The 27,950-nt window shown below is 47.5% G+C and overlaps 2 protein-coding genes across 2 annotated transcripts in view; one reads left to right on the top strand and one right to left on the bottom strand.

Annotated features, from left to right (window-relative positions):
• The window catches only part of LOC116958292 (uncharacterized), a 39,231-nt gene extending 28,310 nt beyond the window's left edge, over positions 1-10,921 (bottom strand). The window contains exon 1 of the mRNA XM_076058471.1: positions 10,889-10,921. Coding sequence (XP_075914586.1) covers positions 10,889-10,921 — 33 coding nt within the window. The remainder of the gene's footprint in view (positions 1-10,888) is intronic.
• A 3,203-nt stretch (positions 10,922-14,124) lies between these two features.
• Positions 14,125-27,950, top strand: part of LOC142908169 (msx2-interacting protein-like) — a 102,068-nt gene continuing 88,242 nt past the window's right edge. Inside the window, exon 1 of the mRNA XM_076058470.1 lies at positions 14,125-14,252. Within this exon, the coding sequence (XP_075914585.1) occupies positions 14,170-14,252 (83 nt within the window). The 5' untranslated portion in view covers positions 14,125-14,169. The remainder of the gene's footprint in view (positions 14,253-27,950) is intronic.

Raw genomic sequence — 27,950 nt, 5'->3', positions numbered from 1 at the left:
ACTGTAGTAAAGTGGACCACCACCACCACAGTACCTGGGTCACTGTGGTAAAGTGGACCACCACCACAGTAGTACCTGGGTCACTGTGGTAAAGTGGACCACCACGTCAACACCCAGGTCACTGTAGTAAAGTGGACCACCACCACCACCACGGTAGTCCCTGGGTCACTGTGGTAAAGTGGACCACCACCACCACCACAGTACCTGGGTCACTGTGGTTAAGTGGACTACCACCACCACCACCACCACAGCGGCAGCCCCAGGGTCACTGGAGTAGCCCCGCCCCACCCCCCATCGTCACACAACGTCACAAAAACTCAGACACCCCCGCCCCCACCCCTCAAATATGACGTCACAAAGCTCTGCCCCCTCCCCCCCCAAAATAATAATTCCATTTTGAAAAAAAAAACGCGCCCCAAATCGCTTTAAACTATCGTCATTGTACTCAACAACACAAATTAACGTCGTCGTTACAATTCTATATTCATTTAAAGTTGCGCATTTTGACGTGACGTCACATTTCTCAACCACCACCTACCCAATCCCCCCCCCCCCCTTTCGTCACAAATGTCTGACCTCTGACCTCCCCCCCCCGCCACCACCCTAGGTGCGTGACGTCATTTATGGACGGCCCCTTATTACCTCCCCCAATCAAAGAAACACCCAGCCCCCCCAAAAGCGATCACTCTGGACTGCCACAACTATAATGAGTGTAACAGTGTCTGTGTGCAACGCACGTGACGTCACACCACGTCGACCATCCCCCCTCATTAATAATTGTGAGCAGGTGACGTCACTCCACATGGACGCACCATCCCCCTTCATTAATAATCATGAGCAGGTGACGTCACTCCACATGGACTCACCATCCGCCCTCATTAATAATCATGAGCAGGTGACGTCACTCCACATGGACGCACCATCCGCCCTCATTAATAATCATGAGCAGATGACGTCACTCCACATGGACGCACCATCCGCCCTCATTAATAATCATGAGCAGGTGACGTCACTCCCCCCTCCTCGGCATCAACTTACAACCCTCACTACAAAGACAGAACCCTCACTACAAAGACAGAACCCTCACTACAGAACCCTCACTACAGAACCCTCACTACAGAACCCTCACTACAAAGACAGAACCCTCACTACAAGGACAGAACCCTCACTACAAAGACAGAACCCTCACTACAAAGACAGAACCCTCACTACAAAGACAGAACCCTCACTACAAAGACAGAACCCTCACTACAAAGACAGAACCCTCACTACAAAGACAGAACCCTCACTACAAAGACAGAACCCTCATTACAAAGACAGAACCCTCACTACAAAGGCAGAACCCTCACTACAAAGACAGAACCCTCACTACAAAGACAGAACCCTCACTACAAAGGCAGAACCCTCACTACAAAGACAGAACCCTCACTGCATAGACAGAACCCTCACTACAAAGACAGAACCCTCACTACAAAGACAGAACCCTCACTACAAAGACAGAACCCTCACTACAAAGACAGAACCCTCACTACAAAGACAGAACCCTCACTACAAAGGTAGAACCCTCACTACAAAGGTAGAACCCTCACTACAAAGACAGAACCCTCACTACAGAGGTAGAACCCTTACTACAAAGACAGAACCCTCACTACAAAGACAGAACCCTCACTACAAAGACAGAACCCTCACTACAAAGACAGAACCCTCACTACAAAGGCAGAACCCTCACTACAAAGACAGAACCCTCACTACAAAGACAGAACCCTCACTACAAAGACAGAACCCTCACTACAAAGACAGAACCCTCACTACAAAGACAGAACCCTCACTACAGAACCCTCGCTACAAAGACAGAACCCTCACTAGAAAGACAGAACCCTCACTACAAAGACAGAACCCTCACTACAAAGACAGAACCCTCACTACAAAGACAGAACCCTCACTACAAAGGTAGAACCCTCACTACAAAGACAGAACCCTCACTACAAAGACAGAACCCTCACTACAAAGACAGAACCCTCACTACAAAGACAGAACCCTCACTACAAAGACAGAACCCTCACTACAAAGACAGAACCCTCACTACAAAGACAGAACCCTCACTACAAAGACAGAACCCTCACTACAGAACCCTCACTACAGAGACAGAACCCTCACCACAAAGACAGAACCCTCACTACAAAGACAGAACCCTCACTACAAAGACAGAACCCTCACTACAAAGACAGAACCCTCGCTACAAAGACAGAACCCTCACTACAAAGTCAGAACCCTCACTACAGAACCCTCACCACAAAGACAGAACCCTCACTACAAAGACAGAACCCTCACTACAAAGACAGAACCCTCACTACAAAGACAGAACCCTCACTACAAAGACAGAACCCTCACTACAAAGACAGAACCCTCACTACAAAGACAGAACCCTCACTACAAAGACAGAACCCTCACTACAAAGACAGAACCCTCACTACAAAGACAGAACCCTCACTACAGAACCCTCACTACAAAGACAGAACCCTCACTACAAAGACAGAACCCTCACTACAGAACCCTCACTACAAAGACAGAACCCTCACTACAAAGACAGAACCCTCACTACAAAGACAGAACCCTAACTACAAAGACAGAACCCTCACTACAAAGACAGAACCCTCACTACAAAGACAGAACCCTCACTACAAAGACAGAACCCTCACTACAAAGACAGAACCCTCACTACAAAGACAGAACCCTCACTACAAAACCACAACCCCCACTACAAAGACAGAACCCTCACTACAAAGACAGAACCCTCACCACAAAGACAGAACCCTCACTACAGAGACAGAACCCTCACAACAAAGACAGAACCCTCACTACAAAGACAGAACCCTCACTACAGAACCCTCACTACAAAGACAGAACCCTCACTACAGAACCCTCACCACAAAGACAGAACCCTCACTACAAAGACAGAACCCTCACTTCAAAGACAGAACCCTCACTACAGAACCCTCACTAGAAAGACAGAACCCTCACTACAAAGACAGAACCCTCACTACAGAACCCTCACTACAAAGACAGAACCCTCACTACAAAGACAGAACCCTCACTACAAAGACAGAACCCTCACTACAGAACCCTCACTACAAAGACAGAACCCTCACTACAAAGACAGAACCCTCACTAGAAAGACAGAACCCTCACTACAAAGACAGAACCCTCACTACAAAGACAGAACCCTCACTACAGAACCCTCACTACAAAGACAGAACCCTCACTACAAAACCACAACCCCCACTACAAAGACAGAACCCTCACTACAAAGACAGAACCCTCACCACAAAGACAGAACCCTCACTACAGAGACAGAACCCTCACAACAAAGACAGAACCCTCACTACAAAGACAGAACCCTCACTACAGAACCCTCACTACAAAGACAGAACCCTCACTACAAAGACAGAACCCTCACTACAAAGACAGAACCCTCGCTACAAAGACAGAACCCTCACTACAAAGACAGAACCCTCACTACAAAGACAGAACCCTCACTACAAACACAGAACCCTCACTACAAAGACAGAACCCTCACTACAGAGACAGAACCCTCACTACAAAGACAGAACCCTCACTACAAAGACAGAACCCTCACTACAGAACCCTCACCACAAAGACAGAACCCTCACTACAAAGACAGAACCCTCACTACAAAGACAGAACCCTCACTACAAAGACAGAACCCTCACTACAAAGACATAACCCTCACTACAAAGACAGAACCCTCACTACAGAACCCTCACTACAAAGACAGAACCCTCACTACAAAGACAGAACCCTCACTACAAAGGCAGAACCCTCACTACAAAGACAGAACCCTCACTACAAAGACAGAACCCTCACTACAAAGACAGAACCCTCACTACAAAGACAGAACCCTCACTACAAAGACAGAACCCTCACTACAGAGGCAGAACCCTAACTACAAAGACAGAACCCTCACTACAAAGACAGAACCCTCACTACAGAACCCTCACTACAAAGACAGAACCCTCACTACAAAGACAGAACCCTCACTACAAAGACAGAACCCTCACTACAAAGACAGAACCCTCACTACAAAGACAGAACCCTCACTACAAAGACAGAACCCTCACTACAGAGGTAGAACCCTCACTACAAAGACAGAACCCTCACTACAAAGACAGAACCCTCACTACAAAGACAGAACCCTCACTACAAAGACAGAACCCTCACTACAAAGACAGAACCCTCACTACAAAGACAGAACCCTCACTACAGAGGTAGAACCCTCACTACAAAGACAGAACCCTCACTACAAAGACAGAACCCTCACTACAAAGACAGAACCCTCATTACAAAGACAGAACCCTCATTACAAAGACAGAACCCTCACTACAAAGGCAGAACCCTCACTACAGAACCCTCACTACAAAGACAGAACCCTCACTACAGAACCCTCACTACAAAGACAGAACCCTCACTACAAAGACAGAACCCTCACTACAGATACAGAACCCTCACTACAAAGACAGAACCCTCACTACAAAGACAGAACCCTCACTACAAAGACAGAACCCTCACTACAAAGACAGAACCCTCACTGCAAAGACAGAACCCTCACTACAAAGACAGAACCCTCACTACAGAACCCTCACCACAAAGACAGAACCCTCACTACAGAACCCTCACTACAAAGACAGAACCCTCACTACAAAGACAGAACCCTCACTACAAAGACAGAACCCTCACTACAGAACCCTCACTACAAAGACAGAACCCTCACTACAGAACCCTCACTACAAAGACAGAACCCTCACTACAAAGACAGAACCCTCACTACAAAGACAGAACCCTCACTACAAAGACAGAACCCTCACTACAAAGACAGAACCCTCACTACAAAGACAGAACCCTCACTACAAAGACAGAACCCTCACTACAAAGACAGAACCCTCACTACAAAGACAGAACCCCCACTACAGAACCCTCACTACAAAGACAGAACCCTCACTACAAAGACAGAACCCTCACTACAAAGACAGAACCCTCACTACAAAGACAGAACCCTCACTACAAAGACAGAACCCTCACTACAGAACCCTCACTACAAAGACAGAACCCTCACTACAAAGACAGATCCCTCACTACAGAGACAGAACCCTCACTACAAAGACAGAACCCTCACTACAAAGACAGAACCCTCACTACAGAGGCAGAACCCTCACTACAAAGACAGAACCCTCACTACAAAGACAGAACCCTCACTACAGAGACATAACCCTCACTACAAAGACAGAACCCTCACTATAAAGGTAGAACCCTTACTAAAAAGACAGAACCCTCACTACAAAGACAGAACCCTCGCTACAAAGACAGAACCCTCACTACAAAGGCACAACTCCCACTACCATGGTTCATTTCCATAGCCCTGTGAGCCATTCGGCTCTTGAATCGGGTGCAACCTCAACAAACAAAAAAACATGAACAAGAAAAACATCTTAAAGTGACTTTGTGTTGACTGTGCAAACAGAAAATCCAGGAAAAAAACACATCAAAATATTCCTGAAGTAGCACCGTGCACCAACGCTGCGTGCAAAAATCCCAGTGGGATCCAAATCTAATAACAACAACAACCACAAGACAACTAAGATTAAGGCCATCAGTCTAACTCCGTACTACAACAACCACAAGACAACTAAGATTAAGGCCATCAGTCTAACTCCGTACTACAATAAACAAAAACATGGCCAAAACAAAAAAAAACTTTTCGATAATCACCAAAATAAAAGCCATAAATGCAATGTAACAGTGATCATAGGGACTGTGACCGAATTTTTTTTAACAATAAACTACATAAATAAATTATAACACCAAAATGTAGAGCCATATTTTAGGCCACTGAATAGCAGTGGCAGCTAGGGGTGTACAACTCCTCTAGAGCAGTTTTGAGTGAAGATCTCATAGGTAGTGATTCAAGTTGCAGTTTATTGGCAATAGCATTCCAGATCCTGGGGGCATCAATAGCAAAGGCCCTTCCTCCGGTTTTTGTACGGCAATAGGGAATGTGAAGCTGGTAAATGAGCGAAGACCTGAGGTCAAATTTGTTCTTTGAAACAGAGAGGAGATCCAGCAGCAGGTAGTCTGCGGATTTTTTAGTAAGTACATCGTGAATAAATAAGATCTGGTGCACAAGCCGTCGAACATTAAGAGATGTTAAGTTTGACCCAATGTAGAGATCACAGTGGTGAGTCCTATACGGGCAGTTCAATGTAAATCTTAAGGCCGAGTGATAGATGGGATAAAGCTTCTTCAGTACAGTACTTGGGGCTGATTTATACACGATGTCACAGTAGTCAAGTAGAGGCAGTATGGTAGCTTTTATCAATTCCAAACGGAACATTTGGGGGAAGCGGTGCTTGTGTCGATACAGAAAACCAATTTTTATTTTTGTCTTTTTACCAATATAATCAATGTGATCTTCAAAATTCAGTTTTGAATCCAGGATGACCCCAAGATACTTATAGATCTTGACTTTCTCTATTTGATAATTATTCAAGGAATGTAATTGGGAAAAAAAATAACTTCCTGCTTTGGTCCCGGTGAGAAGCATAGCACCTTGGTTTTGGAGGTATTCAGGACTAGTTTAAGAGAAACTAGCGGATGTTGTAGTTTGTTGAAATCACCCTGGAGCTTAGCAATCACGTAATCCGGAGAGCGGCCAGCAGTAATCAGTATCGTGTGATCTGCAAAAAGATTTATCCTGGAATGATCCAGGTCAGTGCCCAAGTCATTGACATAAAGAGCAAACAAGAGGGGGCCGAGGATGGAACCCTGTGGAACCCCTTTTGTTATCTTAACACTGTTTGACCTCCAACCATCTGTGAATACAGTTTGGGTGCGAGAAAAGAGGTAATTTTGTAACCATTTTACTGCGTTTTCGGAAAAACCGAGGCAACTTAGTTTACTAAGCAGGGTGTTGTGGTCTACTGTATCAAAAGCTTTGGACAGGTCTAGAAAAAGACAGGCACAGTACTGCTTATTATCAAGGCTACTGTAAATGTGATTCAGAGAGTCTAATGCAGCAGATGTGGTGCTGTATTTTTTTCGGAAACCCAGATTGTTTTAGATGCAGTAGATTGTTGGTGGACAGGAAACTGCTAATTTGGTAGGTCAATAATCTTTCAAAAATTTTCATCAACGGGGACAAAATTGAGATAGGTCGGTAGTTATTTGGATCATCTTTACGGCCCCCTTTGTGAAGTGGACGGACATAGGAATGTTTCCATTCTAGAGGAACTGATGCTTCTTTGATGGACAGGTTGAAAATAAGGGCTATAGGTTTGTATGTTAGGTGACCAACAGTTAGTAGACTAAAGACGGCAATACTATTTGCTCCGGTAGAGGAGGACCCTTTGAGGTAGGACAGTTGTTTCAGAACATTACTTTAGTGGATTAGCTGGAAACTAAATTCGTTTAATGTTTGGACAGGGGTGTAGGAATTTGCATGAGCAGGGGAGACTCCCAATACATTATCAAAAAGATTACCAGCTTCAGAAAAATGAAGGTTAAAATTGTCAACAATTTTTTTGGGATCTGAAAAATATTCCCCATTTCGTTTCGATTTAAAGCTTTCGTGACTGCAATGATTCATCTTCTTTGGTTCTTTCGGTAAAGTCACGTAGAATGAGAATAAAATAATAAATTGATAAAATAAAATAACACAATAATATTCTCACGACGTTTCGGCCACAACACAAGCGGCCTTCATCAGGTGAAGGGGGCGAGACTGTCTGGTAGGACAGCGCTGGAGTGAGAGAGCCACGTTCAGATCACGGCTTTTAAGCTGTGTGAGAGGAACAAAGAGCCTTGACACAGGAATTAGCATAAAATTTAGCATTGAAATGGCTGAATGATTAGCTTGTGACTGGTCACAGAAATAGCTATGTTAAAAGTTAAAGCATACACATCCGCAGAGGCACCCATTGTTAAAAGGAATTAGCATAGAATTTAGCATTGAAATAGCTAAGTTAAGGCATACACATCCGCAGAGGCACCCCTTGACAATGGGATTAGCATAGAATTTAGCATTGAAATGGCTGAGTGATTCGCTTGTAACTGCTACAGAAATAGCTACGTTGAAGTCAGAGCATACACATTCACCGAGGCACTTAGTACAAATCAAACAGGAGAATTTAGCATTGAAATAACTAGGCGAATTTAGCATTGAAATAACTGGGTGATTTGCTAGTGACTGGTCACAGAAATGACTACACATCTGAGCTATTCACAGTACTATATAGTGAACCAATAAAAACTAAAATATAAATTACCTTCATGTTATCAATAAACTCTATATTCTCCAATCAGCTAAGCTACCAACCATAAGTCGTTATATATCACAATGCTATATGGCGAAAAAATGGGTGGATTCTTACCCTCATTTCAATGCTAAATTTTATGCTAATTCCTGTGTCAAGGCTCTTTGTTCCTCTCACACAGCTTAAAAGCCGTGATCTGAACGTGGCTCTCTCACTCCAGCGCTGTCCTACCAGACAGTCTCGCCCCCTTCACCTGATGAAGGCCGCTTGTGTTGTGGCCGAAACGTCGTGAGAATATTATTGTGTTATTTTATTTTATCAATTTATTATTTTATTCTCATTCTACGTGACTTTACCGAAAGAACCAAAGAAGATTCCCCATTTCGGTTAAGCTCAACGGGCAGATTGTCTGTTTTGGATGCCTTTTCGAAACATTTGATTGTTTTCCAGAAAATCCTGGCATTTCCACGTGATTCCAGGAGAGTGGAGGAAAAGTAGGCATTTTTTTGCATGCCATATTTTTTTTGACGCATCTATTCCTTAAAATCCTGTATTTTAGCCAGTCATTGACCAAATTACTTTTCTGAGCACATGCCCAAGCCTCGTCCCTAGTTTTCATGAGCTTTGTAATCAAAGGATCAAACCATGGTGGGCGGTTGCCTTTAGTTTTAAATCTAACCAACGGAGCATGTTTGTTAAGAATTTGGAGAAACGTGTACCTGAAGGTCTCCCAAGCCGTAGCCAGGTTGGGGATATCACAGACCTTGTCAATATCCGAGTGAAGCACATAATTAGTAAATGCCTGAGTGCTGAAGTGTCTCATAGAGTGCGTCTCAACCAATTTAGAGGGGGGGGGGGGGGGGGCTTTGGGTCTGGCTGATGATCTCACCCCAAAAATGAAGGAGTGATCACTAAGGTTATTACCCAGAACACCGGTCAGTGTGAAATTTTGAGGAGCATTTGTCAATAGGACGTCAAGCAGAGATGACTCTCCAGATTTTTTTTTTAGGTTGGGTCTTGTGGGGACATTTATTAATTGAAACGGATCAAATTAATCTGCAAAATGTGTGGCCATAGCCGGCGGGTTTAGCCAATTCCAATTTAGATCACCCACTAAAACTATTTCACCTTTAGGGAGGCCCCCATGAAGCTCTCTCATGCAGATGCAGCTTCAACATCCTTCCCACTCGGCGGTCTATAGCAGCCACACTACCAATATCTGTTGATTATTTGGGAGAGTATTATTTTGAGAGCCAGACCTTCAAAGCAACATTTTTTTTAAAAAAAAAACAAGGAGTGAGCTGGTGAACATGCAATAGTCTTACGAACATTGATGGCAATTCCACCTCCTTTAGATCCTCGGTCAAGCCGAAAAAGGTTGTAGTTATCAATCGCGATCTGCAAGTCATTGACGGCAGGAGTGTGAAATGTTTCTGTTGGGCAAAAAAAAAATTGTCCGGGTCAAGATTTGCCACTTGTAGTTTTAGTTGACTTCATTTAATCACAAGCCCTCTGATTTCGATTTAAAGCTTTCGGTAAAGTCACGTTGAAGGGAAACAATAAAATATATATAAAACAATAAAAATTCTCACGACGTTTCGACCATAACACAAACGGTCGTCATCAGGTGCGTCGGTTTGCATAAATTTATTTATTTTTAAACGGTGAGTTTATTTATTTATTAAAAAACCCGTCAGCGCCACGCGCAGCGATTTGGCAGTTTATTTAGAAGGACGAGTCCATCTACGTTCTGAAAAGAGGAGGGGGGAGACGAAAAATTAATGTATGCTGTCTGAAAGCCACCGTAAGCGTGCGTGAACAATCAATTAAGACCTGAAATGGTTGATCAAATCTTTCCAATGATTGCTAAGCCAGAATCCATCAGCGATTGACAACTACAACCTTCAATGAAGCTCTGTCGTCCCGACAGTTCTGTTCTTTCGCCTGAAGAAGGCCGCTTGTGTTGCGGCCGAAACGTCGCGAGGATTTGATTGTGTTATTTAATTTAATTATTTTATTACTTTATCCTCATTCTACGCGGTGACTTTACCCGATGGAACCCAAGAAGACGAGCCCCTCTGATGTTGACACATAGAACACCAACACCGTTTAATACGATTTCTTCTCGTTTGGGCCAGGACGAAGCTCAAATACCACCCAGAAAGAATAAAAGCAGAATGAATGGGTTTGCACAAGTATTTTTCCGTGAAAGGATGAAGAGCGGCGAGCCTTGGACGAATCGCAGTAGCTCGCAGACGGTGTTATTTTTAAGAGCAGAATTAAGTTTGGAAGAAGAATTAAAGTTTGGAAGGCAGTTCAGAGATAGGGGAGACCGGTTTAAAAACTAAAAAAATCATTATAACAGCAGCGACGCTTTAAAATGACATTGACACTCAGACGTCGGTGATTTCTAAATAATAAATTTTGATTTAAGGCTTTCGTGACTGCAGTTATTCATATTCTTGGTTCTTTCGGTAAAGTCACCACGTTGAAGTTAGTTTACGTGAGGACGGAGCCGATGACGTCGCCACGTTGCATGCGCGGTGACGTCATCACGCTCACACCCTGCCGATGCCGGCGGAGTACCGCGGCGACATCACAACACGCCGGCCGGCGACGTAAGCACGCTAGCCCGTGACCGTGCGTGATGACGTCACCCCGCATGATGACACCGCGCCTCGACAGCACGCGCGGGCGCCGCCGGCGTACGTGATGGCGTCATCGATGCGCCGACGTCAACGCGCTCGGATCACGCGCAAGGGTGCCCTCAGCGTACGTGATGACGCCCCTGACTCGCTGACGTCGGCGTACGCACAGCGCCGTCGGCGTACGTGATGACGTCACATCGCATGAGGACGCCTCGTTCGCGTCGCACGCATTGGTACCGTCAGCGAACGTAATGACGCCACTCATGTTGCCGACGTCAAAACGTTCCGGTAGCACGCATGGCGTTGACAACGTGCGTGATGACGTCAGTGACATGCCGACGTGACGTGCACATAAAATAAACGTCTTGGCGCTGGCTGGTTAAGTACGTGGTGACGTCACCACGCCGACCCACGCGTTTCAATTGGAGGGATCTCTCCACTGCTGGATGAAGGCCTCCCCTCGCCTCCATCGCCAGTGAGAAATTCACGCGACCACGTGTTAACTACCTCGCCTGCGTACCAGGCGAGGTAGTCAACATCTCATCAGGGTCACGGATAGAACCCACGACCTCCTGCGTACCAGGCGAGGTAGTCAACATCTCATCAGGGTCACGGATAGAACCCACGACCTCCTGCGTACCAGGCGAGGTAGTCAACATCTCATCAGGGTCGTGATAGAACCCACGACCTCCTGTGTACCAAGCGAGGTAGTTAACATCTCGTCAGGGTCGTGATAGAACCCACGACCTCCTGCGTACCAGGCGAGGTAGTTAACATCTCATCAGGGTCGTGATGGAACCCACGACCTCCTGTATACCAGGCGAGGTAGCTAACATCTCGTCAGAGTCGTGATAGAACCCACGACCTCCTGTGTACCAGGCGAGGTAGTCAACATCTCGTCAGAGTCGTGATAGAACCCACGACCTCCTGTGTACCAGGCGAGGTAGTCAACATCTCGTCAGAGTCGTGATAGAACCCACGACCTCCTGTATACCAGGCGAGGTAGTTAACATCTCGTCAAGGTCGTGATAGAACCCACGACCTCCTGCGTACCAGGCGAGGTAGTTAACATCTCGTCAAGGTCGTGATAGAACCCACGACCTCCTGTGTACCAGGCGAGGTAGTTAACATCTCATCAGGGTCGTGATAGAACCCACGACCTCCTGCGTACCAGGCGAGGTAGTTAACATCTCGTCAGGGTCGTGATAGAACCCACGACCTCCTGCGTACCAGGCGAGGGAGTTAACATCTCATCAGGGTCGTGATAGAACCCACGACCTCCTGTGTACCAGGCGAGGTAGTCAACATATCATCAGGGTCACGGATAGAACCCACGACCTCCTGCGTACCAGGCGAGGTAGTCAACATCTCATCAGGGTCGTGATAGAACCCACGACCTCCTGTGTACCAGGCGAGGTAGTTAACATCTCGTCAAGGTCGTGATAGAACCCACGACCTCCTGTGTACCAGGCGAGGTAGTTAACATCTCGTCAAGGTCGTGACAGAACCCACGACCTCCTGTGTACCAGGCGAGGTAGTTAACATCTCATCAGGGTCGTGATAGAACCCACGACCTCCTGTGTACCAGGCGAGGTAGTTAACATCTCGTCAAGGTCGTGACAGAACCCACGACCTCCTGCGTACCAGGCGAGGTAGTTAACATCTCGTCAGGGTCGTGATAGAACCCACGACCTCCTGCGTACCAGGCGAGGTAGTTAACATCTCGTCAGGGCCCCTGATCCCCCTACCACCCCTCCCCCTCTCTCCTCCCAGCTCCCCCTTCCCACAAGCCCCTCCCCTTCTCCCACAAGCCCCTCCCCTTCTCCCACGAGCCCCTCCCCTCCACCACCACGAGCCCCTCCCCTCCCATTCTCTCACGAGCCCCTCCCCCTTCACCATCACCACGAGCCCCCCCCACAACCACGAGCCCCTCCCCTTCTCCCCCCCTCCCATTCTCCCACGAGCCCCTCCCCTCAACCACCACCACGAGCCCCCCCCCCACCATCAGCCCCTCCCCTCCCATTCTCCCACGAGCCCCTCCCCCCACCACCACCACCAGCCCCTCCCCTTCTCCCACGAGCCCCTCCCCTCCCATTCTCCCACGAGCCCCTCCCCTCCCCCCACCACCACGAGCCCCTCCCCCCACCACCACCACGAGCCCCTCCCCCCACCACCACCACCACGAGACCCTCCCCTTCTACCCCTCCCCTTCTACCACAAGCCCCTCCCCTTCTCCCACAAGCCCCTCCCCTTCTCCCACGAGCCCCTCCCCTCCCATTCTCCCACGAGCCCCTCCCCCCACCACCACCACCACGAGCCCCTCCCCTTCTCCCCCTCCCCTTCTCCCACAAGCCCCTCCCCTTCTCCCACGAGCCCCTCCCCTTCTCCCACGAGCCCCTCCCCTCCCCTTCTCCCACAAGCCCCTCCCCTTCTCCCACGAGCCCCTCCCCTCCCATTCTCCCACGAGCCCCTCCCCCCCACCACCACTCACCACCACGAGCCCCTCCTCCCACCACCACCACCACAAGCCCCTCCCCTTCTCCCACAAGCCCCTCCCCTTCTCCCACAAGCCCCTCCCCTTCTCCCACGAGCCCCTCCCCTCCCATTCTCCCACGAGCCCCTCCCCCCCACCACCACTCACCACCACGAGCCCCTCCCCCCACCCCCACCACCACGAGCCCCTCCCCTTCTCCCACAAGCCCCTCCCCTTCTCCCACGAGCCCCTCCCCTCCCCTTCTCCCACAAGCCCCTCCCCTTCTCCCACGAGCCCCTCCCCTCCCATTCTCCCACGAGCCCCTCCCCCCCACCACCACTCACCACCACGAGCCCCTCCTCCCACCACCACCACCACAAGCCCCTCCCCTTCTCCCACAAGCCCCTCCCCTTCTCCCACGAGCCCCTCCCCTCCCATTCTCCCACGAGCCCCTCCCCCCACCACCACCACGAGCCCCTCCCCTTCTCCCACAAGCCCCTCCCCTTCTCCCACGAGCCCCTCCCCTCCCATTCTCCCACGAGCCCCTCCCCCCACCACCACCCCCACGAGCCCCTCCCCTTCTCCCACAAGCCCCTCCCCTTCTCCCACGAGCCCCTCCCCTCCCATTCTCCCACGAGCCCCTCCCCCCCACCACCACTCACCACCACGAGCCCCTCCTCCTCCCCCCCCCCACCACCAACCACGGCAGTCCCCACCGGCGGCCATGCTCCGCGAGACGCGCCATCTGTGGGTGGGGAACCTTCCCGACAATGTTCGCGAGGAAAAAATCGTCGATCACTTCAAACGGTGAGGGGGACCTCTAATCCCACCACTCTACATCCCCCTCCTAGGACCCCCCTCGATTGGGGAGTCTCTCGGCGGTCGTGAGGCGGCGCGAACAGGCGTAGTGGGGGGGGGGAGGTTGTGTTCCGACGTTGAGATGGTCGGGCCCCGTCGTACATTTGGTAGAGCGGATAAGGCGAGGCACTTCCGTAAGGCGCCTCCGCGTTGGCTGGCGCGAGTCACGCGGGCGGCGCCGCGGCCAATGGGAGCAGCCGTCTCGCCGCGCCGCGACTACGCGCGTGGGAAATGTGGCCCGTTGGTGGTCGATGGTCGTTTATATTTTTTATTTTATTTTTAAAAAAAATAAATTTTATTTTTTATTTCCCCCCCCGCCGCCCCATCAACGCGGCGATTTTGTTCGTTCGTTCGTTGTCGTTAACGAACCGTGATCGAGAGTTAAACGTTTCGACTTCGAGGAGAAGTACACATTTTTGCCCAAATGGAAAAAAAATGTTTTATCCTTGACGGCGGCGGTTCAGAACACGATATTGCCCCGGCTGCGATTTTAAATATATATTATGGGCCCCGTTGTTATTTACGAATTTCGTCGTCGTTATCCACGCGGTTGTTTCGAGCTAGCTCGCGTTACTATTAATAATAATAATTATAAAAAAAAACAACATCGCTGTGGCTCAGGCGTGAATATTGGAGTACGCGACCGCGTGTGGTTTTATTTGATTTTTTTTTTTAACTTTACGAACGTGAGAGGGTTTAAAAGCACGAACATAGCCTCGCTAGCGATGTGGTTTTTAATTTTTTTAAAATATATTTTTTAAGAGACTTGAGGAGAACGGGAGCGAGGGAGCGCGCGCACTATTTTGTTTGGCGGCGGAAGGGGAGGGCGCGCTGTGACCGCGCAAGGATACCGCGGACTCGAAATTATTTTCCTTTTATTTTAATTTTTTTTTAAACGTACAAAAAAAATTCCCGATTCAGTCGATCGATCGAGATTCTTTCACGCTCCCCCCAGTTGGTGTATTTTTTTGTTTGGTAAACAAGTGTTTACGTTGTTAAAAGATGAACAACAAGGGAGGATTATTTTTTTTATATATATTCGTGTTTATAAACCTCCGCGCGCGCGCGCGGGAACTCGAGCGGTGAAGTGGCTCGACCCCCCCCTCCCCTATTAAAACGATCTGAGGGAAATATTTAAATGTTTTATTTTTAAATTATTATTTAACAAAAATGTTTTATTCTGTGCAACTAATTTAATGTAAACGTTGCACATCGGTTAGAGAGTTGGATGGGTTAGATGGTGAGTGGGTGAGATGGTGAGTGTGTTAGATGGTGAGTGGGTGAGATGGTGAGTGTGTTAGATGGTGAGTGGGTGAGATGGTGAGTGGGTGAGGTGGTGAGTGGGTGAGATGGTGAGTGGGTGAGATGGTGAGTGGGTGAGATGGTGAGTGGGTTAGATGGTGAGTGGGTGAGATGGTGAGTGGGTTAGATGGTGAGTGTGTTAGATGGTGAGATGGTGAGTGGGTTAGATGGTGAGTGGGTGAGATGGTGAGTGGGTTAGATGGTGAGTGGGTGAGATGGTGAGTGGGTTAGATGGTGAGTGTGTTAGATGGTGAGTGGGTGAGATGGTGAGTGTGTTAGATGGTGAGTGGGTGAGATGGTGAGTGGGTTAGAGGGTGAGTGGGTGAGATGGTGAGTGTGTTAGATGGTGAGTGTGTTAGATGGTGAGTGGGTGAGATGGTGAGTGGGTGAGGTGGTGAGTGGGTGAGATGGTGAGTGGGTGAGATGGTGAGTGGGTTAGATGGTGAGTGGGTGAGATGGTGAGTGGGTTAGATGGCGAGTGTGTTAGATGGTGAGATGGTGAGTGGGTTAGATGGTGAGTGGGTGAGATGGTGAGTGGGTTAGATGGTGAGTGGGTGAGATGGTGAGTGGGTTAGATGGTGAGTGTGTTAGATGGTGAGTGGGTGAGATGGTGAGTGTGTTAGATGGTGAGTGGGTGAGATGGTGAGTGGGTTAGAGGGTGAGTGGGTGAGATGGTGAGTGTGTTAGATGGTGAGTGTGTTAGATGGTGAGTGGGTGAGATGGTGAGTGGGTGAGATGGTGAGTGGGTGAGATGGTGAGTGGGTGAGATGGTGAGTGTGTTAGATGGTGAGTGGGTGAGATGGTGAGTGTGTTAGATGGTGAGTGGGTTAGATGGTGAGTGTGTTAGAGGGTGAGATGGTGAGTGGGTGAGATGGTGAGTGTGTTAGATGGTGAGTGGGTGAGATGGTGAGTGGGTGAGATGGTGAGTGGGTTAGAGGGTGAGTGGGTGAGATGGTGAGTGTGTTAGATGGTGAGTGGGTTAGATGGTGAGTGGGTGAGATGGTGAGTGTGTTAGATGGTGAGTGGGTTAGATGGTGAGTGTGTGAGATGGTGAGTGTGTTAGATGGTGAGTGGGTTAGATGGTGAGTGGGTGAGATGGTGAGTGGGTGAGATGGTGAGTGGGTGAGATGGTGAGTGTGTTAGATGGTGAGTGTGTTAGATGGTGAGTGTGTTAGATGGTGAGTGTGTTAGATGGTGAGTGGGTGAGATGGTGAGTGTGTTAGATGGTGAGTGGGTTAGATGGTGGGTGAGATGGTGAGTGTGTTAGATGGTGAGTGGGTGAGATGGTGAGTGGGTGAGATGGTGAGTGGGTGAGATGGTGAGTGGGTGAGATGGTGAGTGGGTGAGATGGTGAGTGGGTGAGATGGTGAGTGGGTGAGATGGTGAGTGGGTGAGATGGTGAGTGGGTGAGATGGTGAGTGGGTTAGATGGTGAGTGTGTTAGATGGTGAGTGGGTTAGATGGTGAGTGGGTGAGTGGGTGAGTGGGTGAGATGGTGAGTGTGTTAGATGGTGAGTGTGTTAGATGGTGAGTGGGTGAGATGGTGAGTGGGTGAGATGGTGAGTGGGTTAGATGGTGAGTGGGTGAGATGGTGAGTGGGTTAGATGGTGAGTGGGTGAGATGGTGAGTGGGTTAGATGGTGAGTGTGTTAGAGGGTGAGTGGGTGAGATGGTGAGTGTGTTAGATGGTGAGTGTGTTAGATGGTGAGTGGGTGAGATGGTGAGTGGGTGAGATGGTGAGTGGGTGAGATGGTGAGTGGGTGAGATGGTGAGTGGGTGAGATGGTGAGTGGGTGAGATGGTGAGTGTGTTAGATGGTGAGTGGGTGAGATGGTGAGTGGGTGAGATGGTGAGTGTGTTAGATGGTGAGTGGGTGAGATGGTGAGTGGGTGAGATGGTGAGTGGGTTAGATGGTGAGTGGGTTAGATGGTGAGTGGGTGAGATGGTGAGTGTGTTAGATGGTGAGTGGGTGAGATGGTGAGTGGGTGAGATGGTGAGTGGGTGAGATGGTGAGTGTGTTAGATGGTGAGTGGGTGAGATGGTGAGTGGGTGAGATGGTGAGTGTGTTAGATGGTGAGTGTTTTAGATGGTGAGTGGGTGAGATGGTGAGTGTGTTAGATGGTGAGTGGGTGAGATGGTGAGTGTGTTAGATGGTGAGTGGGTTAGATGGTGAGTGGGTGAGATGGTGAGTGGGTGAGATGGTGAGTGTGTTAGATGGTGAGTGGGTGAGATGGTGAGTGTGTTAGATGGTGAGTGTGTTGGATGGTGAGTGTGTTAGATGGTGAGTGTGTTAGATGGTGAGTGTGTTAGATGGTGAGTGTGTGAGATGGTGAGTGTGTGAGATGGTGAGTGGGTGAGATGGTGAGTGGGTGAGATGGTGAGTGTGTTAGATGGTGAGTGGGTGAGATGGTGAGTGTGTTAGATGGTGAGTGGGTGGGATGGTGAGTGGGTCGGATGGTGAGTGGGTCAGATGGTGAGTGGGTTAGATGGTGAGTGGGTTAGATGGTGAGTGGGTTAGATGGTGAGTGGGTTAGATGGCTGGAGCTGCTGGATGGAGCTGTGCCTGGTGCTGTGGATGGAGTTATTGATGGAGCTATAGATGGAGCTGTGGATGGAGCTATGGCTGGAGCTATGGCTGGAGCTATGGTTGGAGCTATGGTTGGAACTATGGTTGGAGCTATGGCTGGCGCTATGGCTGGGGCTGTGGATGGAGCGGTGGATGGAGCTATGGCTGGAGCTATGGTTGGAGTTGTGGCTGGAGCTGCTGGATGAAGCTATGGCTGGGGCTGTGGATGGAGCGGTGGATGGAGCTGGAGCTGGGCCTGGAGCTGTGGATGGAGCTATGGCTGGAGTTATGGCTGAAGCTATGGCTGGAGCTATGGCTGGAGTTATGGATGGAGCTATGGCTGGAGCTATGGCTGGAGTAATGGATGGAGCTATGGCTGGAGCTATGGCTAGAGCTGTGGATGGAGCTGTGGCTGGAGCTATGGATGGAGCTATGGATGGAGTTGTGGATGGAGTTGTGGCTGGAGCTATGGATGGAGCTATGGATGGAGCTGTGGATGGAGCTGTGGCTAGAGCTATAGATGGTGCTATGGCTGGAGCTATGGATGGAGCTGTGGCTGGAGCTATAGGTGGAGCTATGGATGGAGTTGTGGCTGGAGCTATGGATGGAGCTATGGATGGAGTTGTGGCTGTAGCTATGGATAGAGTTATGGCTGGAGTTATGGATGGAGCTATGGATGGAGTTATGGCTGGAGCTATGGATGGAGTTATGGATGGAGCTATGGATAGAGTTATGGCTGGTGTTGTGGCTGGAGCTATGGATGGAACTATGGATGGAGTTGTGGCTGGAGCTGTGGATGGAGTTATGGCTGGAACTATGGATGGAGTTGTGGCTGGAGCTGTGGATGGAGTTATGGATGGAGCTATGCATGGAGTTATGGCTGGAGCTATGGATGGAGTTGTGTCCGGAGCTGTGGATGGAGTTATGGCTGGAGCTATGGATGGAGTTGTGGCTGGGGCTGTGGATGGAGTTATGGATGGAGCTATGGATGGAGCTATGGATGTAGCTATGGCTGAAGCTATGGATGGAGCTATGGATGGAGCTATGGATGGAGCTATGGCTGGAGCTATGGCTGGAGCTATGGATGGAGCTATGGCTGGAGCTATGGCTGGAGCTATGGCAATACCTATGGATGGAGCTATGGCTGGTGCTGTGGATGGAGTTATGGCTGGACCTGTGTCGGCTACTGAATGTAATCTGACCTCAAGAGAAACATCACGTCGTGTGTGGGGGAGGGGGTTGGGGGAAGAGAGAGGAGTTGGAGAGAGAAAAAGGGGAGAGTGGATGAGGTGGGGGGGGGGGAGAGACCAGAGCGGGGGATAGAACCCAGAGAGATTTCACAGAGAGAGAGAGATGCGTGACTTGTGGTTTCAGATATAGGCGGGAAGGGAGCGTACGGAGAGAGATGTAATTCTAAGAGATGGCAGGGAGAGATACGTGTGACGTGAGAGCGAGTGGGGAGCAACGGGGAGACGTTATTGAGAGGTCGAGAGAGAGGGTTGGTGGAGGGAAAGTTAAATCGATAGGGAAGGCGGAGAGGGGGGGGGGGAGATTAAAAACGAGATAATCGAGCTTTGGAGAGGGTGAGAATGAGTCGATGGTGGTGATGGGATGGGGTGGGTGGGGGGGGTGAGAGAGATAATTGAGAGCAAGGAGATTTTGGAGATGTGGTGAGCGTTAAAAGGGAGAGTTCCAATGGGGTAGTCGTCAACCATTTAGTGAGAGGCATGGAGAGAGGGAGGGAGTGAGTGAGTGATGTTAGATAGCATAAGAGAGTGGTGTCAGAATCAGGATGTGTTTATCCTGGAGAAATCTGATGTGCTATGAAGTGCTTTATCACGGATGTTTGAAGTGGGGAGGAGCCCACTGGTATGTATGTACGTATGTTGAACTTCTTTCTCACCGTACGTATCCAAAAAAAATATATGTAATACAGTAAAACCTTGGATTGCGAGCATAATTCGTTCCGGAAACCGTGTTTGTAATCCAGAGGACTCCGTATATCAGCTGTGTGATCACGTGACGCTCGGCAGTACAAAGCGTACACGTACACTTCTGCACTATACACTACTACACTACAGTATATACACTACTACACTATACACTACTACACTGTACACTACACTATATACTACTACACTATATTACTACACTATACACTGCTACACTATACACTTCAACACTACACTATACACAACTACACTACACTATATACTACTACACTATACACTACTACACTATACACTACTACACTATATACTACTACACTATACACTACACTATATACTACTACACTATATATTACTACACTATACACTTCAACACTACACTATACACAACTACACTACACTATACACTTCACTATACACTACACTATATGCTACTACACTATACACTACTACACTATACACTGCTACACTACACTATATACTACTACACTATACACTACTACACTATATACTACACTATATATTACTACACTATACACTTCAACACTACACTATACACAACTACACTACACTATACACTTCACTATACACTACATTATATGCTACTACACTATACACTACTACACTATACACTGCTACACTATACACTACTACACTACACTATATACTACTACACTATACACTACTACACTACACTATATACTACTACACTATACACTACTGTGTGATCACGTGACGCTCGGCAGTACAAAGCGTACACTGCTCGTATTGCTAAGGCCCTCGCTCGCTTATCAAATTCATATTTTGAATGTTTCGCTCGTCTTGCAAAACACTCGCAGGCCAAGTTACTCGCGATCCAAGGTTTTTGCTGTATTACGTTTTACCCTTGGCAGTGGAGGAGATGGGAAGGGGGAGGGGTAGCGGAGTGCGTGGGAGAGTTGAGGAAGAGAGGCGTGCGTCTAGGCCTCGGCAAGGCAAGGTAAAAGGTCAAACGCAACGAGCCTACCTTTACCCTACCTTTTACCCGTGCCCCATGCAAATTAACCGATTACAGGGTAATTACTGGGGCACTACTACGCATGAGCAGGGTTTGTAACAGGTTGGCGCTACGCTACGAACCTGGCGACCCGTGTTCGATTCCCGCTCACGGCCAACAACACCAAGTGACGATTATCTGAACGGCTCCCGGGCCTCCCCTAGGTCGACTCAGCCTCAAATGAGTACCTGGTGCGGTGTGCGGTAAACATCGCCTGTGAGCTAACAGCAGCACTCGCCCCTACAGTCTGTTGCAGGCTACACGGCGGGGGGATATTAAGTCTTTTTTTTTTTTAAATTAACATTGTGCATTTGAACCTTATGGCGGGACCCCCCCCCCCCCCCCCAAGGGGTCCCATAAGCCCCCTTGGCTCTCGCAAAAAAAAAAACTGCGTTGCGACGCCATTCAATGTCTGTTGAAAGCTCGCTACGCGATGCGCTCGCCAAAAATGTTCGTCTCTCGCTGCGCTCGGATGACGCGGCGACGCTACACTATACACTACTACATTATACTATACACTACTACACTATACACTACACAATATACTACTACACTATACACTACTCTATATACTACTATACTATATACTACTACACTACACTGCTACACTATACACTACTACACTACACAATATACTACTACACTATACACTACACAATATACTACTACACTATACACTACACTATATACTACTACACTATACACTACTACACTATACACTACTACACTACACTATATACTACTACACTATACACTACTGTGTGATCACGTGATGCTCGCCAGTACAAAGCATACACGTACACTGCTACACTATACACTACTACACTATACACTACTACACTATACACTACTACACTATATACTACTACACTATACACTACTACACTATACACTACACTATATACTACTACACTATACGCTACTGTGTGATCACGTGACGCTCGCCAGTACAAAGCGTACACTGCGCGTATTGCTAAGACCCTCGCTCGCTTATCAAATTAATATTTATTTATTTTTTTTAAAAAAATTCCCATCTTGCGAAACACTCGCAGGCCAAATTACTCGCAATCCACAAAGGTTTTTACTCTATTAACCTTTGCCGACAAGACTGACCTACAGCCAAAATGCTTCCGCAACAAATGTGGTCCCAACTTGACTAATTCTGGGTCATTGAGAAGGAAAATGATGCTTGAAATTGTTGATTGCCTCCCGTTTTCAAGATATGCTCCTGGGTCAGTCTATATGACCCTTGGCTTGGGAATGGCCGGGGGGATAAGTGAGTTATGAAGGGACGGGATCTCAATTTGAACCAGAAATGACGAAAAAAAAACCATCTGCGACTGGACCTATGAATACATTTGCGACTGGGTTTGGACGGTCCGTGCTTTTTTAGCAAAACAACGAATGGCGCAATCGGAACCTGGTGTTGCGTCATACATGGAATGAATTGCATCATGTTATTCCTGGAAGTCGTGGATGATGCAATCATAACGAGGCTCGCATCCCTCCGCTGATGAAATTTGCCCCTGTTTCAGCTCTAGAAATCGCACAGCGCAATTGCTCTCTTAGTTGTCAGTGTTTGATTTTGCAAAGGGAGACATTTCTGTTTGGCCGTAATGAGCCTCGAAACTTTTCGATTTAAAGCTTTCGTGACTGCAGTGATTCATCTTCTTTGGTTCTTACGTAGAATGGGAATAAAATAATAAATTGATAAAATAAAATAACAATAATAACTTTAGCGAAAGAACCAAAGAAGACTCGTACTTGTGAACAAAGTGGCGCTATGACTTGTGCTGTGCTGGTGGTGAAGTGACTTTTGCATCACGAAAGCTCAGTGTAAATCACTGTGGTTAAGAGCTATGGCTGTAGTAGTGTAGTGTATAGTGGTGTAGTGTATAGTGGTGTAGTGTGTAGTGGTGTAGTGTGTAGTAGTGTAGTGTACAGTGGTGTAGTGTATAGTAGTGTCATGGATAGTGTAGTGTATAGTAGTGTCGTGTATAGTAGTGTAGTGTATAGTGTAGTGTCTAGTAGTATAGTGTATAGTAGTGTAGTGTATAGTAGTGTAGTGTATAGTAGTGTAGTGTGTAATGTATAGTAGTGTAGTGTATAGTAGTGTAGTGTATAGTAGTGTGGTGTATAGTGTATAATAGTGTAGTGTATAGTGTATAATAGTGTAGTGTATAATAGTGTAGTGTATAATAGTATAGTGTATAATGGTGTATAGTAGTGTATAGTGTATAATGGTGTATAGTAGTGTAGTGTATAGTGTATAATAGTATAGTGTATAATGGTGTATAGTAGTGTAGTGTATAGTAGTGTAGTGTATAGTGTATAATAGTATAGTGTATAATGGTGTATAGTAGTGTAGTGTATAGTGTATAATGGTGTATAATAGTATAGTGTATAATGGTGTATAGTAGTGTAGTGTATAATGGTGTATAGTAGTGTATAGTGTATAATGGTGTATAGTAGTGTAGTGTATACTAGTATAGTGTATAATTGTATAGTGTATAATAGTATAGTGTATAATGGTGTGTAGTAGTGTATAGTGTATAATAGTGTAGTGTGTAGTGTATAATAGTGTAGTGTATAGTGTATAATAGTATAGTGTATAATGGTGTATAGTAGTGTAGTGTATAGTGTATAATAGTGTAGTGTATAATAGTGTAGTGTATAGTAGTGTAGTGTATAGTGTATAATAGTATAGTGTATAATGGTGTATAGTAGTGTAGTGTATAATATTGTAGTGTATAGTGTATAATGGTGTATAGTAGTGTAGTGTATAATATTGTAGTGTATAGTGTATAATAGTGTAGAGTATGGTGTATAATTGTATAGTGTATAATAGTATAGTGTATAATGGTGTATAGTAGTGTAGTGTATAGTGTATAATAGTGTAGTGTATAATAGTGTAGTGTATAATTGTATAGTGTATAATAGTATAGTGTATAATGGTGTATAGTAGTGTAGTGTATAATAGTGTAGTGTATAATAGTGTAGTGTAGTGTATAGTGTATAATAGTATAGTGTATAATGGTGTATAGTAGTGTAGTGTATAATGGTGTATAGTAGTGTAGTGTATAGTGTATAATTGTATAGTGTATAATAGTATAGTGTATAATGGTGTATAGTAGTGTAGTGTATAGTGTATAATAGTGTAGTGTATAATAGTGTAGTGTATAATTGTATAGTGTATAATAGTATAGTGTATAATGGTGTATAGTAGTGTAGTGTATAATAGTGTAGTGTATAATAGTGTAGTGTAGTGTATAGTGTATAATAGTATAGTGTATAATGGTGTATAGTAGTGTAGTGTATAATGGTGTATAGTAGTGTAGTGTATAGTGTATAATTGTATAGTGTATAATAGTATAGTGTATAATGGTGTATTATAGTGTAGTGTATAGTGTATAATAGTGTATAGTGTATAATTGTATAGTGTATAATAGTATAGTGTATAGTGTATAATAGTAGTGTAGTGTATAGTGTATAATAGTAGTGTAGTGTATAGTAGTGTAGTGTATAGTGTGATGTACCACTTCAGCACCACACCCTGTTGTGCGTTGCAGACCAACGCCGCTACGCTTGCAATCTGAGCCCGTCGTTTCGCCATCGGCGACAACCGGCTTAGTGTTGTCAGGCTCTGCATCCGCGTCTTTGACGGAGCTAAACCGACGAGGGAGACTGGAGGGAGATCTTTTGAGGGATGGAGAGTAGGGTTAGGTCGATGGCTTTCATCCAGCAGTGGATCGAACTTGTGTGTGTCTGATGGAGAGGGGGGAGAGAGAAGGAGAGATGTTTTGAGGGATGGAGAGTAGGGTTAGGTTCATAGCTTTTATCCAGCAGTGGATCGAACTTGTATGCGTCTGATGGAGGATGAGAGAGGGGGGAGAGAGAGGAGGGAGATCTTTTGAGGGATGGAGAGTAGGGTTAGGTCGATGGCATTCATCCAGCAGTGGATCGAACTTGTATGTGTCTGATGGAGGATGAGAGAGGAGAGATGTTTTGAGGGATGGAGAGTAGGGTTAGGTCGATGGCTTTCATCCAGCAGTGGATCGAACTTGTATGCGTCTGATGGAGGATGAGAGAGAGAGAGGGAGAGAGAGGAGAGATGTTTTGAGGGATGGAGAGTAGGGGGTAGGTCAATGGCATTCATCCAGCAGTGGATCGAACTTGTATGCGTCTGATGGAGGATGAGAGGGAGGGGGGAGAGAGAGGAGAGATGTTTTGAGGGATGGAGAGCAGGGTTAGGTCGATGGCATTCATCCAGCAGTGGATCGAACTTGTATGCGTCTGATGGAGAGGGGGGAGAGGAGAGATCTTTTGAGGGATGGAGAGTAGGGGTTAGGTCGATGGCTTTCATCCAGCAGTGGATCGAACTTGTATGCGTCCAATGGAGGATGAGAGAGGGGGGAGAGAGAGGAGAGATCTTTTGAGGGATGGAGAGTAGGGGTTAGGTCGATGGCTTTCATCCAGCAGTGGATCGAACTTGTCTGTGTCTGATGGAGGATGAGAGAGAGGGGGGGAGAGGAGATATGTTTTGAGGGATGGAGAGCAGGGTTAGGTCGATGGCATTCATCCAGCAGTGGATCGAACTTGTGTGTGTCTGATGGGGGAGGAGAGAGAGGAGAGAGATGTTTTGAGGTATGGAGGATGAGAGAGAGGGGAGAGAGAAGGAGAGATCTTTTGAGGGATGGAGAGCAGGGGGTAGGTCCATGGCTTTCATCCAGCAGTGGATCGAACTTGTATGTGTCTGATGGAGGATGAGAGAGGGGGTAGAGAGAGAAGGGAATGAGAGGGGCGAAGGGGATAGAGAGAGATGGAGGTGAGGGAGATATAAATAGGAAGAGAGAGAGAGGGGGTGGTGGCTGTGGTTGTGTGTTTGCGAAATGTCAGACGAAGCCATTTTAAAGGCGCTTGTATTTATAGAGGAACTGTACTCTGCTGCCGTGACATCATCGGCAACAACAACACTCCCACAGAGGTTCACACGGGCACACTGCTCACACACACACTTCTCACACTGCTCACACACACTGCTCACACACACACACTGCCCACACTCACACACACTCACACACTGACTCTCACACACACTCACACACACACTCCCACAGAGGTTCACACGGGCACACTGCTCACACACACACTGCTCACACTCACACACTCGCACACTCACTCACACTGCTCACACTCACACACACTGCCCACACACACTCACACACTCACACTCACTCACACACACTCACACACTGACTCTCACACACACTCACACTGCTCACACACACTGCCCACACTCACACACTCACACACACACTCCCACAGAGGTTCACACGGGCACACTGCTCACACACACTGCTCACACTCGCACACTGCTCACACTCACACACTCACTCACACTGCTCACACTCACACACACTCGCACACTCACTCACACTGCTCACACACACTGCCCACACACACACACTCACACACTCACACACACACTCACACACACACTCACACACACACTGCGCACACTCGCACACACTGCTCACACACTCACACACACTGCTCACACTCACACACACACTGCGCACACTCACACACTCACACACACTGCCCACACACACACTGCTCACACACACACACTGCTCACACACACACACTGCCCACACTCACACACACACTGCTCACACACTCACACACCCTGCTCACACTGCTCACACACACTGCTCACACTCACACACACACTGCTCACACTCACACACACACTGCGCACACTCACACACCCTGCTCACACTCACATCCTGCTCACACTCACACACTCACACACCCTGCTCACACTCACACACACTTCTCACACTCACACATCCTGCTCACACTCACATCCTGCTCACACTCACACACACACCCTGCTCACACGCACACACCCTGCTCACACTCACACACTCACACACCCTGCTCACTCACACACACCCTGCTCACACTCACACACTCACACACCCTGCTCACTCACACACACCCTGCTCACACTCACACATCCTGCTCACACTCACACATCCTGCTCACACTCACACATCCTGCTCACACTCACACACTCACACACCCTGCTCACACTCACACATCCTGCTCACACTCACACACTGCTCACACACACTCACACACCCTGCTCACACTCACATCCTGCTCACACTGACACACTCACACATCCTGCTCACACTCACACATCCTGCTCACACTCACACACCCTGCTCACACTCACACTGCTCAAACTGACACACTCACACACCCTGCTCACACACACACCCTGCTCACACACACACACTGCTCACACACACACCCTGCACACACTCGCACACTCACACATCCTGCTCACACTCACACATCCTGCTCACACTCACACACTGCTCACACACCCTGCTCACACTCACACACCCTACCCACCCACATACAGTGAGGGGAAAAAGTATTTGATCCTGTGCTGATTTTGTACGTTTGCCCACTGACAAAGAAATGATCAGTCTATAATTCTAATGGTAGGTTTATTTGAACAGTGAGAGACAATAACCAAAAAATCCAGTAAAACGCGTGTCAAAAATGTTATAAATTGATTTGCATTTTAATGAGGGAAATAAGTATTTGACCCCTCTGCAAAACATGACTTGGTACTTGGTGGCAAAACCCTTGTTGGCAAATCACAGAGGTCAGACGTGTCTTGTAGTTGGCCACCAGGTTTGCACACATCTCAGGAGGGATTTTGTCCCACTCCTCTTTGCAGATCTTCTCCAAGTCATTAAGGTTTCGAGGCTGACGTT

Source organism: Petromyzon marinus, assembly GCF_048934315.1.
Source record: "Petromyzon marinus isolate PM22_M1 ecotype Great Lakes invasive population chromosome 75 unlocalized genomic scaffold, UKy_Petmar_22M1.pri1.0 chr75_unloc.3, whole genome shotgun sequence".
In the NCBI taxonomy this organism is placed as follows: domain Eukaryota; kingdom Metazoa; phylum Chordata; class Hyperoartia; order Petromyzontiformes; family Petromyzontidae; genus Petromyzon; species Petromyzon marinus.
Note: the sequence above shows the minus strand (reverse complement) of the source record. Positions and strands in the feature narration are given on the sequence as shown.